Source organism: Heliangelus exortis, chromosome Z, assembly GCF_036169615.1.
Source record: "Heliangelus exortis chromosome Z, bHelExo1.hap1, whole genome shotgun sequence".
NCBI classification, from domain to species: Eukaryota; Metazoa; Chordata; class Aves; order Apodiformes; family Trochilidae; genus Heliangelus; species Heliangelus exortis.
Window position 1 is genome coordinate 50,529,365 of NC_092454.1, and position 19,510 is coordinate 50,548,874.

Sequence of the window (19,510 nt, forward strand, 5' to 3'; positions counted from 1 at the left end):
TGCTCCAATGTGGGCTGCTTACAGAGTCACAGCCTGTTTTGGTAACATCACCCTGCTGTGAGGTCCTCCACAGCTGTAGCTCCACTTCTGCTCCATCATTTTACTCCACAGGCTGCATGATCCTTCATGGGCTGCAGGGGGATAGCATGCCACGTCACCACTGTATGTAAGGGAACCTCTGTTCAGGTGCCTTCTCTGTCTTCTACTTCACTGACCTTGGTATCTCTGTTCAGGCTTTGCTCTGGCCTCCAGTACTCCTTGTTTTGCCTTCTCTTCCCTCAAGTCTTAGAGCTGCATGTTTTGCCTTTTTGAGTATGTTGATCATAGAGGTGTATTCATTGTCACTGATTGGCTCAACATGAGACAGAGGTGGAGCCAGACACTTTGGATCCAGGGGAATTTTCATCAGCTTCTCACAGGAGCCACTTCTAGGTCCTCTCCTCTGTTATCAAAAAACACACACAACCCAGAATACCTTCAAAGCTCTATTCCATGAGATAATGGCATGTAATGGGCAGGGCTCTAAGAGCCTAAGTGTAAGAAATACAGCTGGCTACTTTTCCACTATCCTATTTAATAATTGCATTCTGGTGGTGCTAGAGTGAAAATCTTCTGAATATCAGTTGGGGGGGGGGCATGTTGGGAAATGGCTGATTGGTGAATAAGACTGAATTTGAAATTGTGAAAGTATTCTTGTAGTGGTTACTCAAAGTCTTATTTTATTGCTGAAAGTAAACAAGTAGTCTTTATTTTGCCTCAGACTCATTAATTTCTCCAAGTGTTACATGTCTGGCCTTTAAGGATAATTCTTCCTTGTAGTAATGGTTTTTAATCATAGGTAAATTATGTTATTGTTGATTCAGTATGTTAAGACTTCCTTTTTATTGTTAAATGTAAACTGTTTCTACTTCTAATGTAATATCTCAGTTTAATTGATCTTTATGAAGCTTATGTGCCTTAACTCATTCTTGATGCTTGGGATGGTGAAGAAAGAAATAAAGCACAATAAACCAGCAATGTTTGACACTGGATCAAAACCTTAGTAGCTTCTTGAAACTTAACTTTTCCATCTGCAGCTTGTTATGGCATGAACAAAGGAGAAAGTCTTTGGGGAGTCTGGCTGTTTGATTTACACCAAATGTTTCCTGAACATTTGAGCATTGCACATTGCAATGTGTGCATTGTGCACTGCAGGACTGAAATACACATACTTCATGTGCATGCTGCTTTCTAAGTGTCAGGTCCTAATTTAAAAGCTGAAACCCAACAGTTAACACAGGAGGAAAATTAACTCTAATAAGCATTGCTGGCCAAATACGTTCCCCCCCCCCCCTCCAATTTTATTCTCAAAACTAAGCTTTTCTGAAACTCTCCCTAAAAATGCTCATAAGGACATATTGAAAGCAACAGATATTATATGGAGAGTTTCAGTTGAAATAGCAATAGCTTTGCCCACCAGGAATAACTTATGAAAAGTGAGATGGACAGTATTCCCTTTATCTAGTAAGAAAAAACAGATCAACAAACATGGCTTCAGGCATTTTCCATTGCACTTTTGCTTAATTTTTTGAGCAAGTGGTGTTGTCTTGTGAAGTACTCAATAGAGAGCAGGAAGTACAACTGTTACTGTAAAAAATCCACCAAAACAAAATCACGCCTCAGGATGCATTCTTAGTAGGAAGTGTACAATTAGTGTTACATTTAGTAAAGGCTTATATGAAGAGAGTATGCGGTAAGTTGTGTTAATGAAAAACCTGAAAGGAAAGATCATTTTCACGTAGCAGAACAAAGCCTTTCAGTAGGAGTGGTGGACATAGGAAATCCTAGTTGGTCAAGATTGATTTGCTGGATGTGTGGATCTAATCTCATTATTTCCCCAGGGTTGTTTCACCAGTCTAGACTCTTGGTCCTCATAGACTTATGGCTTTTGATTATGTTCTGTATGGAGTCAAACAATCAGTTTCTTTAAGGAATAACATCTTTACTGAGCATGTTGAGTAGTTTGGAGGATAAGGTTGGGGTTGCTTTTGCTTTCTGGGAGCTTTGTTCCAAGTGCAGAAAGATAGGTAGGTAAAGGTAGTTATGAAACAGCAAATGTGGAAGAAGTTAGGCTATATTTTTATTTGGAATTTGTGTTTCCAATTGCTGATGTGTTGTAAAACATTTATCATCTCTTTCCAAATCAGTGTTTAGATTGAGTCTATAAACACTGTTTCTTGACCTGTGCATTATGATGTTGCTAGTCTTTGGGAGCAAGCTGAAAAATAATGAAGTAAGTTAAAAGATTCTGTGCAGAGCACTTTGTCACTTCCTCAGTGCCAGTTAGGAAAAGAAAAGCAACAAAAGCATATATTATTGTTGTATTTTATATATATATATATATATATATATATACATATATACATATATACACACTTTTTTTTTTTCATACTTGTTTTTTCATCTTTGATTTCATGTTAAATTATTTGTGCATAAGATAAACACTTCACTCTTTTTGGAAGAAATGGTGTACTTCAAAATTGCAGACTTTTTTTAACAACTTGACTAGTTTGTAGGGGACCAATCCTAGTTCAGTCCTGTCTCTTCACTTAAAAGCAATCAGAATCATATCTAACAATCTAAATTTAGCTGATGGTGTTTTTTCAGAATATTACTGAGTTATGCATGCTATCTTACTCATGGTGGAACAATGCTAGACCCATTCCCAGTGAACAGTAGTACAAAGAATCATTACAGTTATATCCAGTTCTTCAGACTTTAATTTGGTAATTGCTTCTGTATTAATGTTACCTGGTAGCTGGTAACTAGGGTTTGGTCTCCTAGACAACAAAGATTTCTGTTTTCTTTATTTTTTGTTTTTTAAGCTGTAAAAGCTGTGTAGATTGGATTATTATGCTCCATTTTAAACGTTTTCTCTAATTTAATTGTGTTCATGTACCCTCTATGTAAGTGGATATTCCGTTAATTTTATCTGTATCTGAGTGATGTAATCGTAATTTATTAAACTGGCACAGAGACATTTTTAGTAGTTATCAAGGTGGTCTGGCCAATGTGTGATACAAGTGTGTTTTCTGTTTTGTTTGTGTTTCTGTGTTTGGTGGGTTTTGGGTTTTCCCCTCCAACCCCTTTTTCTTTTATGACATAGTAGATGTAAATATTGGGGTGCTTCTTCAACTTGTCTCCTAGTGATTCAAAGACTGTGATGCTGATCTTTGCTTTTGAGATTCACATAGGAGAGAAACTACAAGAAGCAGGTAAAATGAAAGAGTAGATGGAAAATAGTTAATTTTTGCTGGTTTCTAAAACCTCTTGTCTCCTGAACTAACTCATATATTGAAAATGTCATCTCAAATGACTGTGTGTGACTTAAATACAGCACTAGTTGCTGCTGCTGTGTACGAAAAATGCCCTGTTCTTAAATTCCATCTGTAAATTCCATCGCTAATTGTTAAAAAGATCTAAAACTCAGGCAGGTTGAACAGGCAGGAGTTTGGGTGAGTTAAGGCTGAAGAAGGAAGTGTGAACTGGAAGGAATGAACAATTGAGTTGGACAAGATGAGAATTGCAGGGATCAGCACTCAAAGGGGCAGGGACTGGTACTTACTGGTCTGAGAAAAACCATATTGTCATGAGTTAGTGCAAAAGCAGGTCCAATTTGGGCAGAAGTACTGATCTACCAGGGCATAGCTTTCTCAGTTGGAGATTGGACAGGGCATTTTACGGTTGCTGACATCAGATATTTTAAGTCTGTCCCAGAAATTCCTACCTGATTGTATTTGCAGAGAGTAACCCAATTTTTAATCAAATAACGCAGCAAGTTGAGGTCTCCAGATGGTTCCAGCTGTGCTGCTGCTTAGTATGGGCGTCTGCATATCACCTATTGAAGCTTGTCTTCGATGCTTTTTTCTGTTTCTTAATATTAAAACACCAGAAATAACTCAAAGATAATGCATTTTAACTTTATTATCTGTGTGTGATACAAAATAGGGAAAAATAAGTTATGCCAGCCTTGTTTTACTTATTCTTGTAGAATGTCAAACCACTATGAATATACATGTTATGCAACATAAAATTTGATAACTTCTACTTAAATGCCACTTTTTCTGGTGGTCCTGCACAACACTTATTGGTCATATTCACTGATCAAACCCCAGTTAACTTCTAAATTCAATGTATTATTATTGTGCAGCTGTGAGTATTTTTTAAAATGAAAAGCAATGAGTGTATGGTAAATGATTCAAGGTAATTTTTTGTGCTCTTTGGGATGTCAGGTCTAATTTCTTCAGAAATATTGCAACTAATTTTTTGACATGTGAAGTGCAGTTCCTGCTGGCATTAGTTATTTGATGCACTGTAGGTAGTCACAATTTTAAATCTATCAGCCTATACCTGAGTAGCCAATCTATGAACACGTTGTTCCTTTCCATGCCGAGGATAGTTCTGTCATTGGAGAAAGTCACAGTGAACAAGAATAGGAGGGATGTGGATCTCCAGGCTAGTACTTGCCTCGTTCGGCCATGAGATTACTCTTCCTGTAGTTTCTGGTTTACTTCTCCTTGAGTCTTTCTGCTTGTGGAAGAGGTCAGGTAATGAACTTCTACTTAATTCCAGGCTACGTAATTGAGATTTTCTGAGAGGAGGATCTGCATGCTACTTGCCATGGTGGGGTTCAGTTTCAATTTCAATACTGTATTTCAATACTGTTATATATATTTTTTAAATCTAGGTGATGAAGCTTTTCTTAAATAGAGCTTTTACTCAAGGTCATTCAGGATTTTTTAGACCTGCTGCTGCTTCTGCAGTATTTGCAAGAATGCAGCAATGGTTGATTCAAAATGAGAACGGACTTCCGATGTGGGGCATTTTGCTCTACTCCCAGTTTGTGTTTAAGCATTGAATACAGTTCTAGTACTAAGATTTTTGGTGTGGTAAGCATGTTTCTCTCAGCATATGTTTCCTGTCACTTGTCAGCATTAGAATGTCACTAGAGCTGTGTGAAGAGATCTGAGAAACAATTTTCCCCTATCTTGTCTAAAGCACATGAAAAAAAGAAGTCTTTTTTTCATCACATATTTACTGTTGTTTCATCAGATCTTTATTACTGCATATTGTATTTCTGAATATGGACTCTTCCAAATTTGCCTTTACCACTCTTCCCTGCTTTTTGGAAATACGGTGCTGTTCAGGGTCTGTCCTATGAGTCTGTTCTAGTTGTTCAAGTAATTGCATTTATTGTCCTTCACGGAGAGAGTCAGGCAGAGTTATTCAGTTAATAGTGCACTCTTCAAACCAATAATTAAGTGTTGAAACGTATTTAGAAGCAGATAATTTAACTTAAATTACCAAGTGTTGTCTGAGTTTTAATGAAGTAGGCTTACTGTTTCTCTTAGCAATTGATGGTTGGGTATCACTAGTTTCCTGTGTGTCTATACATGAGCATTTTTATGTGTGGAAGAAGGAATGATACAACAGCATCTGTGGAAGTGATACCGTATTGAAAGTCTGAACAGAGTAATTTTTGCTCTGCTAATTCACACTAACATGTAAATACTAAAATATGTGTACTGAGTATAGCTAGATTGCATTTTGTAAGAGTTCCAGCTGTGTTTCATATTTGTGATCAAAGCAGTTCTGATAAGGCACCAGTGTCATTGGCAGTGCAGACCATCAGGGCCTTGTCTGCTTTGCACTCTTGCTTCCCCCTAGTAGCAGGCTGGGGCTGGGAAAGAGTTTAGGAAGGGGCAAAGGCAGGACAGCTGACCAAATAAATATTCCATACTGTGTAGTATCATGCTTGACAGCAGCATTGGTGGTGCTGGTAGTGGTGGTGGGGATGTTCCAAGGTAACTTGCTGAAAAGCTGGCTGTGCACCTGTCTACTGGTGGGAGGTGGTGAGTGATTGCATCACTTACAGGTTTGTTGTTGGTTTTTTTTCTCTATCTCTCCTCCACTTTATAAAGCTGTCTTTTTCTTGACACCCACAAGTTTTACTTGCTTTTGCCCTTCTGACTCTTCCCTCATCCCACTGAGGAAGGCTTTGAGTGAGCTTAGCTGCTGCCTAGCTGCTGCTAAGGGTAAGCCCACCACAGTTTTCAGCTGTATACACCTTTCTGCCATCCTGTATATTGAGTCATGAAATTGTCTTATTTTTATTAACTTTGTTTGAAGTTTCTCTTTTTTGATCTTGTACTGACAAGCCTAGTAAACTAATTCCTATTTCAAATGTCAGATTTACTACATCTCTTATTTTATGATCCTTTTATCCAATGTTTCCTAGTGTTTGTACTTGAATTCTGACATTTCTCCACACATGCACAGACTTCCGTATTTTTATTATTTATTTGTACAATATTTTGTGCTAGTCATTTAATGAAAGAACATTTGACAGTGAACTAGTTCATCGGCTTATACAAGACATGATATTAGCTGAAACAGCACATTCAAGTCCAGGATGTTAAATAAAAATAAGATGAACTTGTGGGAGATACTGTCACTATGGTGGCTTTATTTAAACCACTAATTATGGTATAGGTCAAATGTAGGAAAGCTGATTTTGAATTGCATGTAACATTGTTTTGTATACATTTATAGGAAGAGTGATTCTTGTTCAATTATCATTGAAGTACTGTTTTGCAGTGAAATGTATGCTTTTGCCAAAGGTGGTAGCATTTTGTGACCTGAAGGGTAGTTTTGATGTATGCTTACACACATGTATTTGAGTAAAATATGCACCATATGAATTTTTAATTTTTGAAGCAATGATTTTGTCCTGAACTGCTTTATAGTAAAAATTTCTAAATTGACTCATCAATAGACATATGACTGCACCTAATGGAAAAAACAGGTTTATGCTCATTTGCTGTGTCCTTCATGATTTTTGAGTTGATAAATACTCTATCACATTTCTTTTTTTAATAGCTGTATGTAAGTTGGCTGCAGCCATTAAGAAAATTCTGCTCAGGTATCTGTAGATTGGTACTGCTGTCAAGACTAAGCTGACACTGTAGTAGGTGCTGATTCTAAGAAACTAGGTTTTATTTTTTAGTAGCTTAATAGTTTTTATATTTAGTGTAGATTAATTCTCTGTATATAAAAAAGTAAATATTCAAGGTACACGTCTTAAATAAAAGGATTAATGTAAATGTATAGAGATGAAAATATTTATATTCTTCCTAGTCTCTATCAACTTCAGTAGATTTTCTAATGATGAACTAGTGTGTATTGAAATTAAGAAAATACTTAATAGTTATAGTTAAATAGTATATTTAGAGTTATTTGTATTCAATGTACATATAAAATACTGTACACTTTTTTTTGCATGTACATAAACATATAAACTGAATAAGTGGATTTATTAATTTTCAAAACACTTCTCTTTCATCTATTCTTACACTCTGGAGATGAAAAAACCTTAAACTAAGGCACAGAAACAATGTAGTGGAGCCGAGCACATGGAATAAGTGCAATTTTTCTTCATACAGAGCTTCTGTGGTAGTGGGCACTTCTGCTCTTTGGCAGCACTGAGCCTGCCATGTCTCTTGCACAGATGTTTCACAAATGTTTCATTCCTGAAATCACTGCCTCAAGCTAAACCTCAAGCAGTGTTTTTCATTACATAGTTCATTGGACAAAAAAACCCCCACACTTTTTTTTTCCTTATTTTTACCAGTTCAGGTAAGTGCTGTGCCAAAGGTGCTTTTGGCATTATGGGACACTGTCCTGAGCTTCATCTTTCTGAAATGCTTTTCCAATTCTTCAGGTGTCGGAGGTGCTGTAGAACAGGGAAACCCAGGAGCTACAGAAGCTCTTTTCTTCCGTTTTACTAATTATATATGTACAGTTATGGAGTCCATTGGTCAACATAGCGGGATACGGTTTTCTTCCCTTCTCTGCTGAGAGGTTTTTTTCCTTATGACAGATGGGGTTTTGGTTTGACTGTGTTAATCTAGGTTTATAAGAAGCTCAGAATGGAATTATGTTATTTTGGAGACGGAAGAGGATTTTTACCATCTTTTCAAGTGAAAACAAACCTTTTTTTAGATTGAAACAAAAGCCGAGCTTTATATCATATAATGATAAAAGTATCGACTTGTTGGTTATATCCATGTCCAATACATTTACAGAGCTGTCTTCTCTTCTAGGATCCTTCTGTTACACAAGTGACAAGAAATGTTCCTCCAGGGCTAGATGAATACAATCCTTTCTCTGATTCAAGAACAGTAAGCACATTTATGTCTTTATTATACTGTTAATCTTTTTTAGGTAAGATTGGTGAGGTACTGTTTTCAGATTTTGGGACTGATGTAAAACACATGACAGGTTAGCTAGAGGTAAGGGAAGATGAATAAGCATTGGTAGTGCCATCAAGTATTTTGGGTATTTGTTTAAGTAACAGTCCACAACTATGAGCAGTTGTGCTGTAGTAAAAGGAATGATTTATGTCCAGGACAGTCAGATGCTTTTGGCCTCCAATTTATAGTTTTAATTTACTTTTCTGCTTATCTTCACTTACTGGAGGGGAGGGGAATATAAGGAAGGTTGTAGTCAATTCATACTGTAAGAGCATTTATTAATGGTTACTTTTGCTGGTGAAGGTTTCTTTCAAGATTAGCAAAGTCTATGGATGATTAATATCTGTCTGATTTATGAACATTCAAATACTATAGTTTTCAAATGTAGACTCAGTTCCTGTGGCAAGCTGGTAGTGCTGTTAGGGACTGTTGGCATTTAGGTCTTGCAACGCAACAGTAAGGTTTCATACAGTATTAAAAGGCTAGATTGGAAGAAGCTTATGTTTTAGTATGCCTTGGATAAGCAGTTCAAAGCACAATATTTACAACTAACAACAATATTAAATGTCTCAAATTTTGTTCTAACTCACAATATCATGCAATATGTTTATGTTTCTGAAGCTTAAAGAGTTTCAAAATTGCCTTGTATTTGCCACTTGCTAAAAAGACAGTAGGTCTTTTCTATAAAAAAATAAAAATGTAGAGCTACTACTACTACATAGAATAGAGCTATTAATAAAAGCTTTTTGTTATTGATTTTAACATGCAACTCTGTAGGAAAAGGAAAACTGAATTTTAAGGCTAAGGTTATCTGGCTTTGAGCATTGAGCTGTGCAGGTACAGAGGATTCTAACTGCTCGTTACAGATGTCACTCTGAAAAATTGAGAGGATGGAGGAAATCCTTAAGTCATTGTTCAGATCCTCTGAATATATGCTATATTAATGCACCACAATTCAACTGATAATCTATGAGATGTTAGAAATTCATACGACCTGTCTGTTGAATGAGCAGTTCCCTTTCTGTAGAGGAAAAGAACTTTCAGATTTTCTTGCAGAAAACAAGACTGAGAGAATAAATTATATATTCAGCTAAGAATGCAGTGATAGTCAACCTCTAGATGATATCTCCCTTTCTCTTGTATCTCTGTATCCCTATCTCTATATCTTATGTACACTGAATATGTAGGTACTTATCCTGTAATTGTATGCATTTACAGGAATAGTTTTTGGTATCTGAAGGATATGTTCACAGTTTCATGTGCTCAATTTTTCTTTCAGCCTTGTATGCAAGAGAAGGGCATATGTGTACAAACAAAGGTATATGACGAGTAAGAAGAGACAGTGAAACACTGGATGAACAGAGGTAGAAGCAGGGTCTGTGAATTTTAGACCTGGAGAGTGACAAAGATAGAGAGGTTACTCTGCTTTTTGTGTGCAGGCCAGAGCAAAAACATCCAGTTAGTTTCTGGAGGCTTTGATTTGCTGCTGTTCCTTGTTCTACCTTTGTTGGGAAGCTAAGTCACCTTGAACAGTTTTTTGCAGGTAATCCCCTTTCTAACATTTAAAATTTTAAATTTTAATTTTAATTGCCATAATGGCAAAATGATGTTTATTTCGGTATAAATAACAATATGTAGTTGTAGTTTTTAAGTTGTGGTTGTTAAGGAAGATGAAAACGTATGATTTAATTACAAATTCAGCTTTCTAGTGGTAGTGGTGAGATGGTGTCTTGCAGTCTCTAGCATTAACACAGGATTGACCGCCCCCATTCCCTCCAAATGCTCGATGCATTTGCAATTCTCCATTGCAAATCTAGACAGGATGTTTCTTTTATGAGAAAGTGGCTTCAGACTCTGAGTGCTGACACTTTCTATCTTTGCTCAGTTGTGTTCTTCCTTTGCCAAGGCAGGTGCTTCATACCAGTTCTTTCTTGGCTATCAGGACAGGACAGAAAAAATAAAAGTAAATTCTACTTATTGTCAGTATTCCTTATTCTGATTGTTGAGTTTTTTAGTATTTCAGTGCATTCACTTTTTCTCAGTCAAGGTATATCCTTTACATATGCAGGGAGAAATTTGGCAGGAAAATAACACATAGGATATAGTGAAGATGGTACATTGGTGTGGGAAATTTTAGGTGTCTGGTGTCACCACCTTGATACCTAATGTAAGAATTCATGAGTCTTTTCTTTTTGCTTCCTCCAAAGTTTAAAAGCCTGTCTTATTTTTGATTGTTAAACCAAACAAAGTTTTTAGTGGATGATGTAAATGTCAGGTTAAATATTGTTGCCTGCATCCTCAGTGTTTTTGTCTCGAGCTCTTAACAGTCACCATGGAGATGACTTAGTGTCATCTGTCATGTTTCTGAAATCAGCAAGAAACAGATGAGATTAGACAGTTAGTATTTCAGCTTCATCATTTAATTAAACTACTGTTAAAGATGACCTTTAATCTCTTCCTGTTTCTAGTGCATGTTGAACTTTTCTGAGCACTTTGTGTGTATATGTGTAACATGTGTAGTCACAATAATGTATATAGTAATAACATCCAAATTAATGCATTAAAAATTTGAAAAAAAAATCAATACAGATGGGAGTTTTTAAAGAACCTTTCAATGGATTTTTTCAGGAAATGCCTGGACATCTCCCCTCCTTTTGACTTGCATGCAAACACAGTGAAGTGTTTATAAAAACATATTGATCATATACAGCTGATTTCCTTTGGAAGTCTTCCCCCCACTCTCAGTAAATAAAGTACTTCACCCCCAGGGGAAAATTTATTAAAGAGAGAACTTCTTCTGAGCATTTATGTCCAGGCAAGCTTTTCTCTTCAAGAGAGGTCATAATATTTGCTTCTTCCCCCAGTGCATCTGTGAGAGCAAGGTATGAAATAAAAAGGCCTATCCCAGAAAGTACCGTTTTGGGTGGGAAAGAAAAGGGTGTTGTAGAATGGGGTTAAGTTAAATTCCAACATTGTAATGTGTGAGTGAGGATGGAAGACTGAATCTGTGAAGTGAAATATCTGTAAAAGAAGTTAGCTTGGCTCTCCTGTCTAAATGTGGGTGATGTGCTGTGATACAATACTATGCAGCGATCACTGTAGTTGTACAATCCTTACAATACAAGTCTGAGTAACTAGGGTTAGAGTTACATCCATAAAAAGTCAAGAATTTCTGACCATTTTACTGTTAATGTCATGTCAATTCTGTGTGGATTGTAAGTCAGGTATCTCTGTTCCATAACCAAGTCCTTAAGCCACCCGTAGCACTGAGACACACAACCAACACATGGACAGAAAAGTATGACAGAGTAAGTGCTGAGTCATAGGTTGCAAGGGACCTCTGGCAGTCATCTTTCTCAGGTTTCCCTCTTCAGAGTTGGTCACTAAGTCACATTGCTTAGCACCTTGTGTTGGGGAGTTTTCAATGTATACAAGAATGGAGATTCTGCAGCCTCCGTTGTCAGCCTTTTCCAGTGTTTGTCACTTCTTAGATTTTTTTTTTCACCATGATATCTGATTAGTTTGCTGTGTTTTAACCAATAACGTCCAGTTTAATAAATACAACATCTTTTCGCAACAACTTTTTGTATGCAGATGTATAAGGGAGTAGAAGTAAATCTGTTTAATTTTTTATATTTTATATTTAGCATATTATATGTTAATTACAGTATAATTCTACAGCTTTATCCTGATATGTGAATAAGCCAGACTGTGGTCCTGTAAGTATAAAATTAGGAAATAAAAGAATTTTTACAGGAAGACTGTGACATTCTGCTCAGGTAAGAGACACAGATCAAGTCTACTTTTCAAATGTTCATTATGCCTGACACGGAGCCAAGTCTTCCAGTTTCCAGAACAATGGACTGGACTGTTAAGCTTGAGAGGAGAAGAAAGAGGTTTGACTTCTATGGCCCTGAAGTCACCCGAGAAGCCTACATCTACTCATTTAATTCTAAAGAAAAAAGAAAGTACAGTAGTTTTTTTGAATGCTCTGGTATGAACCACATAAGATTCAGTAGCTGTGGAAAGTTTTGTGTTTCTCTGCTTTGATTAGGGTTCTAAAAATGAGTACTTCAGTTTGATAGGAAGACTTAGTGCAGCCTGAGTTTAAAATGGTTGCATGATGGTCACTTCTTAAGAGCCATTGCTTAAGAGCGTAGAAGGAGGCAATTTCAAAGTGCTGGAAGTCAAGCAAGTGGGGCACAAGGTCAGCTTTTCTGAGCAGGGAGGGATCTTGCTCCAGAACTTAAGTGGAAAACAAGATTGTATGGACATTGGAAGCAAGGGCAAGCAGCACAGGAGAACTATAGAGGTGCTATTTGCTACTGTAAGGATAAAAGGTATGCAGCCAGTGCTAAGTCAAGGTCATCTGGATATTGCCAGCTGGCTGCTGGATGGTTCTACACCACTAACTCACTGCAATTGCAACAACTCAACAACTGCACTCCAATCAGCAAGTGGCTCTTGTTCAGCACTGTGAACAGAACCTCAAGGTGCAGACTGCTCTGCTCTGATTTTTGCAAGGAAATTGTATCTATATCCATGTATCTATATCCATGTATCTATATCCATGTATCTATATCCATGTATCTATATCCATGTATCTATATCCATGTATCTATATCCATGTATCTATATCCATGTATCTATATCCATGTATCTATATCCATGTATCTATATCCATGTATCTATATCCATGTATCTATATCCATGTATCTATATCCATGTATCTATATCCATGTATCTATATCCATGTATCTATATCCATGTATCTATATCCATGTATCTATATCCATGTATCTATATCCATGTATCTATATCCATGTATCTATATCCATGTATCTATATCCATGTATCTATATCCATGTATCTATATCCATGTATCTATATCCATGTATCTATATCCATGTATCTATATCCATGTATCTATATCCATGTATCTATATCCATGTATCTATATATCAGTTCAAGAGTATCAGTCACACAATTTGTAACACAAAAAATTAATTGTCAGAGCACTATGAGCAGAGCTCTCAAGGTTCTGTTCACAGTGCTGTGATGAACGAAAGCCACCTGCTGATTGATGTGTAGGTGTACTGGTGGTGAGTTGGAAGTATAGAAGTGTTTGGCAGCCAGCTGGTGGTAGCCAGTTGTCCTGTTTCCCAAAGCTTGATTAGGGCTTAAGCTGGACAGCACTGTGAAGGACAACAAGAAGAGCTTTAAAAAATGTTTTAATAGCAAAGGAGGATGAGAGAGAGCATCAGTCTGTCACTTGATGTGGTTAATCACAAATAGGGATGTAGACAAATCACAGATGTTTAATGCCTTCTTCACCTCTCCCTTTAATACTCATGATGGCCCCTTGGAGCCCTGTGGCTTGGGACATGGTGAATTCCCAGACACCTCTGAAGTTTTGCAAGGCTTGCTGCTTCAGCTGAATGCACATAAGTTTATGGGGCCTGATGGGTTTCATACCAGGGTACTGAAAGAGCCGGTCAGCTTTGTTGTGGAACCTCTCTCCGTAATTTTCCAATTGTCTTAGGAGTCTGAAAAGGTTCCGGACAACTGAAAGCTGGCAAACTTGTCCCAGCTTTCAAGAACGGTAAGAAGGAAGGCCCTGATATTACAGGCCTGTCAGTCTCACTTCAGTGCCTTGTAAAATTATGGATAGGGTTATTCTGGGAGTTACTGGAAAACACTTGAGAGAGACAACACAGTCATCAGTCATAGCCGGTATGGGTACGTAAGGGGAAAGTCCTCCTTAAGTAACTTGATTTCCTTGTATGACAAAGGCAACCATATAATTGAATAAGGAAAGCCAGCAGGTATCGTCGTTTTGGATTTTAGCCAAGTTTTTGATACTATCTCTCACTGTGTCCTTCTAGACAGAATGTCCAGTACACAGCTAGACAAATCCATAATATATTGGGTGAGCCACTGGGTGATACGTCTGGCTCAAAGAGGTGTAGTAAATGGGGTTACATCAGGCTGGTGGCTAGTCACCAGTGGGGTCCCACAGGGCCAAGTTTTAGGGCTCTTTAACATTTGTAAAATTTTTTAAAATATATGATTTATGTATAATTATATATACGTGGATTTCTATATACGTAGATAATTATATACATCATATTTTTATAAATTATCTGGGTGCAGGAGTTGAACATACACTGTTTGTTTGCCAATGATATTAAGTTAGGAGGCACTGTGGACTCCCAAGAGGGCCCTGCAGAGTCTGTATAGACTAGAGAGCTGGGCACTCATCCAATATACAAAGTTTAATAAGGGCAGTCGTTGGGGTCTTCTCTTGGGAGGCGATAATCCTAATTATACGTAAAAACTGGGAGATCAGAGGCTGGAGAGTAGCCCTGCAGAAAGAGATCAGGGGCTTGTGTATTTGGCAAGTTCCACAGTGTGCCCTGGTAGCCAAAAGGGTCAACAGTGTCCTGGGATGCATCAAGCAAAGCATAGCTAGCCAGTTAGGGAGGAGATTGTCCCACTCTACACTGCAGTGGCACAGCCCCACTTCCAATAATGAGTACAGTTTGGGCTCCTCAATATAAGAAGGACAACTATTAATGTGTTCACAGAAGGGTGACCAAGATGGAGAAAGGTCTCAAGGGCAAGATTTAGGATGGTCTGAGGTCACTAGGTTTTTTTCAGCTTGGAGATGAGAAGACAGAGGGGTACCCACAACTTTCTAAAGAGGGGCAACGAAAGGGGAGCTGCTGATTTCCTCTCTTGTGGTAGGGCACGAGGAAATTGAATCAAGTTGTGTTGGGGAGAGTTCAGATTGAGCATTAGGAAAAGGTTTCACTGAGAATGTGGTTGGTTGAAACAGGAATCCCAGGAACAGGGTCATGGTCCCAAGCCTGTCAGAGTTCAAGGAGCATCTGGTTGATGCCAGTCATATTCCAGTCATTAGCAGCACTGCAGGCTGTTTGGACAAAGCTTTTTAAGGATAAATATTTTGAAATATTTTTCAAGTATTTTTTAGTTTGACAATGCATCTTTTTATATTACTACAGGTAATATTACTGTTACTTTTTACAGTATTATGGGAGGGCTACTGAAGTCCTTCCTGGAAATTGTTAACAGGTTTGTTAGCCTAGCTGGCTATCACTTGCCACTTGCACTTTCAAAGATCCTGTTACTAATGCAGCCAAGTCCACCACTAATGCATCTCCCTAAGCACCATGTTTACACCAGGGTTGGTGAACCAGTCACTTCCCTGGGTAGCTTCCCTGGCAGGCCTTCAGTGAATAAATTTTTCCTAATATCCAATCTAAATCTTCCTGGTGCAGTTTGAGGCCATTTGCTTTCACTTGCTACCTTGTAGAAGACAGCAGCACACCCACCTTGCTTCAGTGTGTGTTCAGGTAGTTATAGAGAATGGTATGGTCCCCCCTTTATCCTCCTTTTCTCCAAATCACTTCCCTCAGCTGCTTCTCCATAGTCTTGTGCTCTAGGCCCTTCGCCACAGCCTTTTTGCCCTTTTTGGAGACACTGCAGCACCTTCATGTCCTTCTTGTAGTGACGGAGACAAAACTCAACACAGTATTTGAGGTGTGGCCTCACAAGTGCCTGGTACAGGGGGCCAGTCACTTCCCTGGTCTTGCTGGTGAGACAGTTCTTGATACAAGTCAGGATGCTGTTGAACACCTTGGCTACCACAAACTGCTGGACCATACTTAGCCAGCTGCCAATGATCACATCCAGGTCCTTTTCCTCTGGAAAAATAAATAAATAAAAACAAATTAAAAGAACTCTGCACCATACAATTTGGTTGACTTGTTTTGCTAAAAGTTATAAATATTGGAGGCAACATAATCAGATTTTCAGTTTATCAGCAGCACTTCCTTTAAAACAACTACATTGCTTCTTACAGAGTTAATGAAAAGATGTTTAACAGAATAGCTGTTTCTTATAATTATCTCTTGTTTTCTTAGCCTCCTCCAGGAAATGTAAAAATGCCTAATGTACCCAGTACACAGCCAGCAATAATGAAACCAACAGAAGAATCACCTGCTTACACACAAATTGCAAAGGTTTGTAACTTTCAGGCACTAGGTTCCTTTTAATCGTTTAAATACACTCCTGGAATAATATCTAATTTATGAAAGTATTAATCTCCTACTGATATATGAAAATTAATACTGTCTTTAAGTAATCAGTTAATGCATTATAGTGCGTCAGTCTTAGACTATTACTGGGGATACTTAATTATAGAATAAGGGCTTCGGATATTTACTTTGTGTATTTTTTGTTGGTATCTAATGATCCTTCTTTTGTTCAGGAGCATGCCTTGGCCCAGGCAGAACTGCTAAAGCGACAAGAAGAACTGGAAAGAAAAGCAGCTGAACTAGATCGCAGAGAAAGGGAAATGCAGAGTCTCAATCAGCAGGGGGGTATGGATGAAAAAAGTTACTTCTTTAATTTCCAGCAGTTTCACTTTTTCTTAGGAGCTGTTTTAGTTTTACAGTGATATTGTGGAAAAGATCAAAGAGGGGGATTTATAATCTCTTCATCATAAGAGATTATCTCCCATGAGTCAGTGCATACATTGACTAAAACCCGTGTTGTACTTATGCAGATTTTTACTGTCAAATTTTAAATGTGTCCTCTGTTACATGTTACTCTCTGGTGTCTGCTATTTTTATTCTAGGTTAAGATTGAGGTAATGCTATTGAATAGAAATGGAGCATTTTGAGAATAGGTAAAGGTAGTTTCATAGCCTTGATTTAGCTTCTGGCAATATTTATAGCTACAGGAGAATTTTCCTTTTTTAAAATGTTTTCTTACCTTTTGCTTTTTTGCAGACAATACTCAACACAAATAGCAGAAAGATCTATCCTATTATTAATGAATCTTGTATTAATTTTTCATTTGACACTTTGGAACCCATAGTTAAGATCAGCATCTCATTTTGGAACAGACTCCAAAGTGTGCTGTGCAAATGGTCAGATTTTTATGGCAGTTTCACCAATGAGAAGATTTGGCTCTAAACTGAAGATGCTTTGCTAGAATAGATCTATGGGAATATCCTGTTTGAAGAGGAAGAACTTCAGACTAAAGTCAGGAAAAAAAAAGAAGACAAAAAATAAAGGACTGTGACTTTGTATAGTCTTTCCATTTGTATCTAAGATTTTTTTCGCCGTGCTGGGTTGGTGGCGTTAATTTTTGAGTATGCAGTGGTACAATTCCAGATTGCATAATTGCTCATTTGAATTGTTCATTCAAATTATCAAGGAACAGAATGGAATGGAACAGAACAGAATAGAACAGAGTGATTTTCAGTTGGAAGGGACTTACAGTGATCATCTAGCTGACTAGTTCTTGGCTGAGCAGAAGTTAAAGCATGTTGTTAAAGTCCAAATGCCTCTTAAACATTGACAGGTTTGGGGCATTGACCACCCATTATAGTGTTTGACCACCCACTTGGTAAAGAAATGTTAAAGTTTCCATTCTAAACTTGCCCTGGCTCTTCTTTGAACAATGCCAAAATAAGTGACAAGAGATCAGCACCTCCCTCTTTATTTCCTCTCCTTGGGAATCTGTAAAGACTACTCATACGCCAGTCATTTGCTAGCATCTGGAAAAGGGGAACTGCAGTTCTTCTAAGAGCAAATTCATGCTGATGCTTTCCCTTCATTAGAACATTATTTTCTCAATGTTTGTCCTTTTCAATCTTTCTCTTAAGTATTCATACCTCTTCTCCCAGATAATGATTTTTTGATAGTTTTTTTCGTTTCCCTCTCCCATATATCGCCCTTCCTCTAATTTTACTATCTTACATTGGTGGTCTGGGTGGATTACTTTTCTCTTCCAGGTTTTGGTGAAATTTTTGTTCACCTGTATCTTAAGGAACATAACTGATACCCTATGCATGGTTCAGGATACTTCTCAAATGACAGTTTGTTATTAGGTTGCAGTTCACATCAATGTGCTTGATGAATCCATGAAGAATCTAAAGGATTCTTTAGGAAGGCTGAACAGGGAAGACAGAGCTCTAAAAGCTTTAAAGAAGATAGTATTTTTTAACCAAATGACTGAGTGAAAGATGCTGCAAATGAAGATTTGTATATTGTGACTGAAGAGAAAAATACTCCTTTATTTTTAATTTTATTTATTTTTTTTTCTTTTACACACTCATTTGATCTCCTTTGGAAACAATGTAGGGTTGTCTTGATGGACAACAGATTCTCTTGCAGTACTCTAGCTATTTGCATTCAATTTAAGATGCTGGCCGCACAACTAGGACACCATGATCATCTGCAATCAACTACGGTGCAAAGATCTTCAAGCTGGCAGATCATCTCAGCTCAGTGCTTTCAGTCTTCTCTGCTCAGGTCCTTCTTACCATCACATTTGAGATATTTAAAGTGTGCCGCTTCCTATTTCAGTTACTTTATTTGGGCATGCCTGACAATACCTTTTCTGTACTTATATCAAGCTATTTCGAGAGTGCCTGCAACTTTACCATTAAAGTTATGCTAGTATGTCTTGAGATGGTAATTTGTGTTGAGGTATCACTGAGCTTATCAAAAGGCAGTCTTGAAATACAAGTATTCAAAGTGTATTTAGAAAAAGATATCTTTTTTGATCTTGAACCATCTCACCAAGCGGTCTTTCAGTCCTAGATGAAAATTTTGAAACTTGTACCATAGAATCTACAAAATGCATGGCATACAGATCTTAAATAATAACTTTAATTATTGTAAGGTACATGAATTTTTCCATAGGTGTGTCTTGAAACATTGAGTCCTGAGTGAGGTAGCCTTCTACTGCAGAATGAATTATTTCCAGATACTTTTTGTATGAGAAGTTTTCATCATGAATGGGAATACTCATTCATTCGTTACCATATGCTTCCTCTGTGACTCCCCTGCTCTCAAAAGCTTGGCAAAAGTGTCAGTAGAAGAAGCAGGAAACTTAACAGTTAGTCAGTGATTTGAACCTGTTTTGACAAATTTGACAGCTTCATCTTGTTTGAGTGGGGAAACATGAAATAATCCATGCTTCTAAGGTTTGCAAGATTTCTGTTTGTGTCAGATGAACATCTGGCAAAGTTAATGGTTGAAGATAAAAATTGCAAGCAACATCTTGTCAGAATTTCAAATAAAGGTACCGTGATGTTACTCTTTAATTAAGCTTCAGTGTTTCTCTTGCATCCGGAATTGAAATGATCTGGTAAACTTTTGTTGCAGTTACAATCTCAGTTA

The 19,510-nt window shown here is 37.5% G+C and overlaps 1 protein-coding gene across 2 annotated transcripts in view; it reads left to right on the forward strand.

The window, feature by feature from the left end:
* SCAMP1 (secretory carrier membrane protein 1) overlaps positions 1-19,510 on the forward strand; it is a 40,951-nt gene that overhangs the window by 5,998 nt on the left and 15,443 nt on the right. Inside the window, exons 2-4 of one of the 2 annotated variants that reach the window (XM_071732042.1) lie at positions 8,142-8,219; positions 16,238-16,336; positions 16,585-16,696. In XM_071732042.1, coding sequence (XP_071588143.1) covers positions 8,142-8,219; positions 16,238-16,336; positions 16,585-16,696 — 289 coding nt within the window. The remainder of the gene's footprint in view (positions 1-8,141; positions 8,220-16,237; positions 16,337-16,584; positions 16,697-19,510) is intronic. The other variant, XM_071732043.1, reaches the window with a different exon arrangement.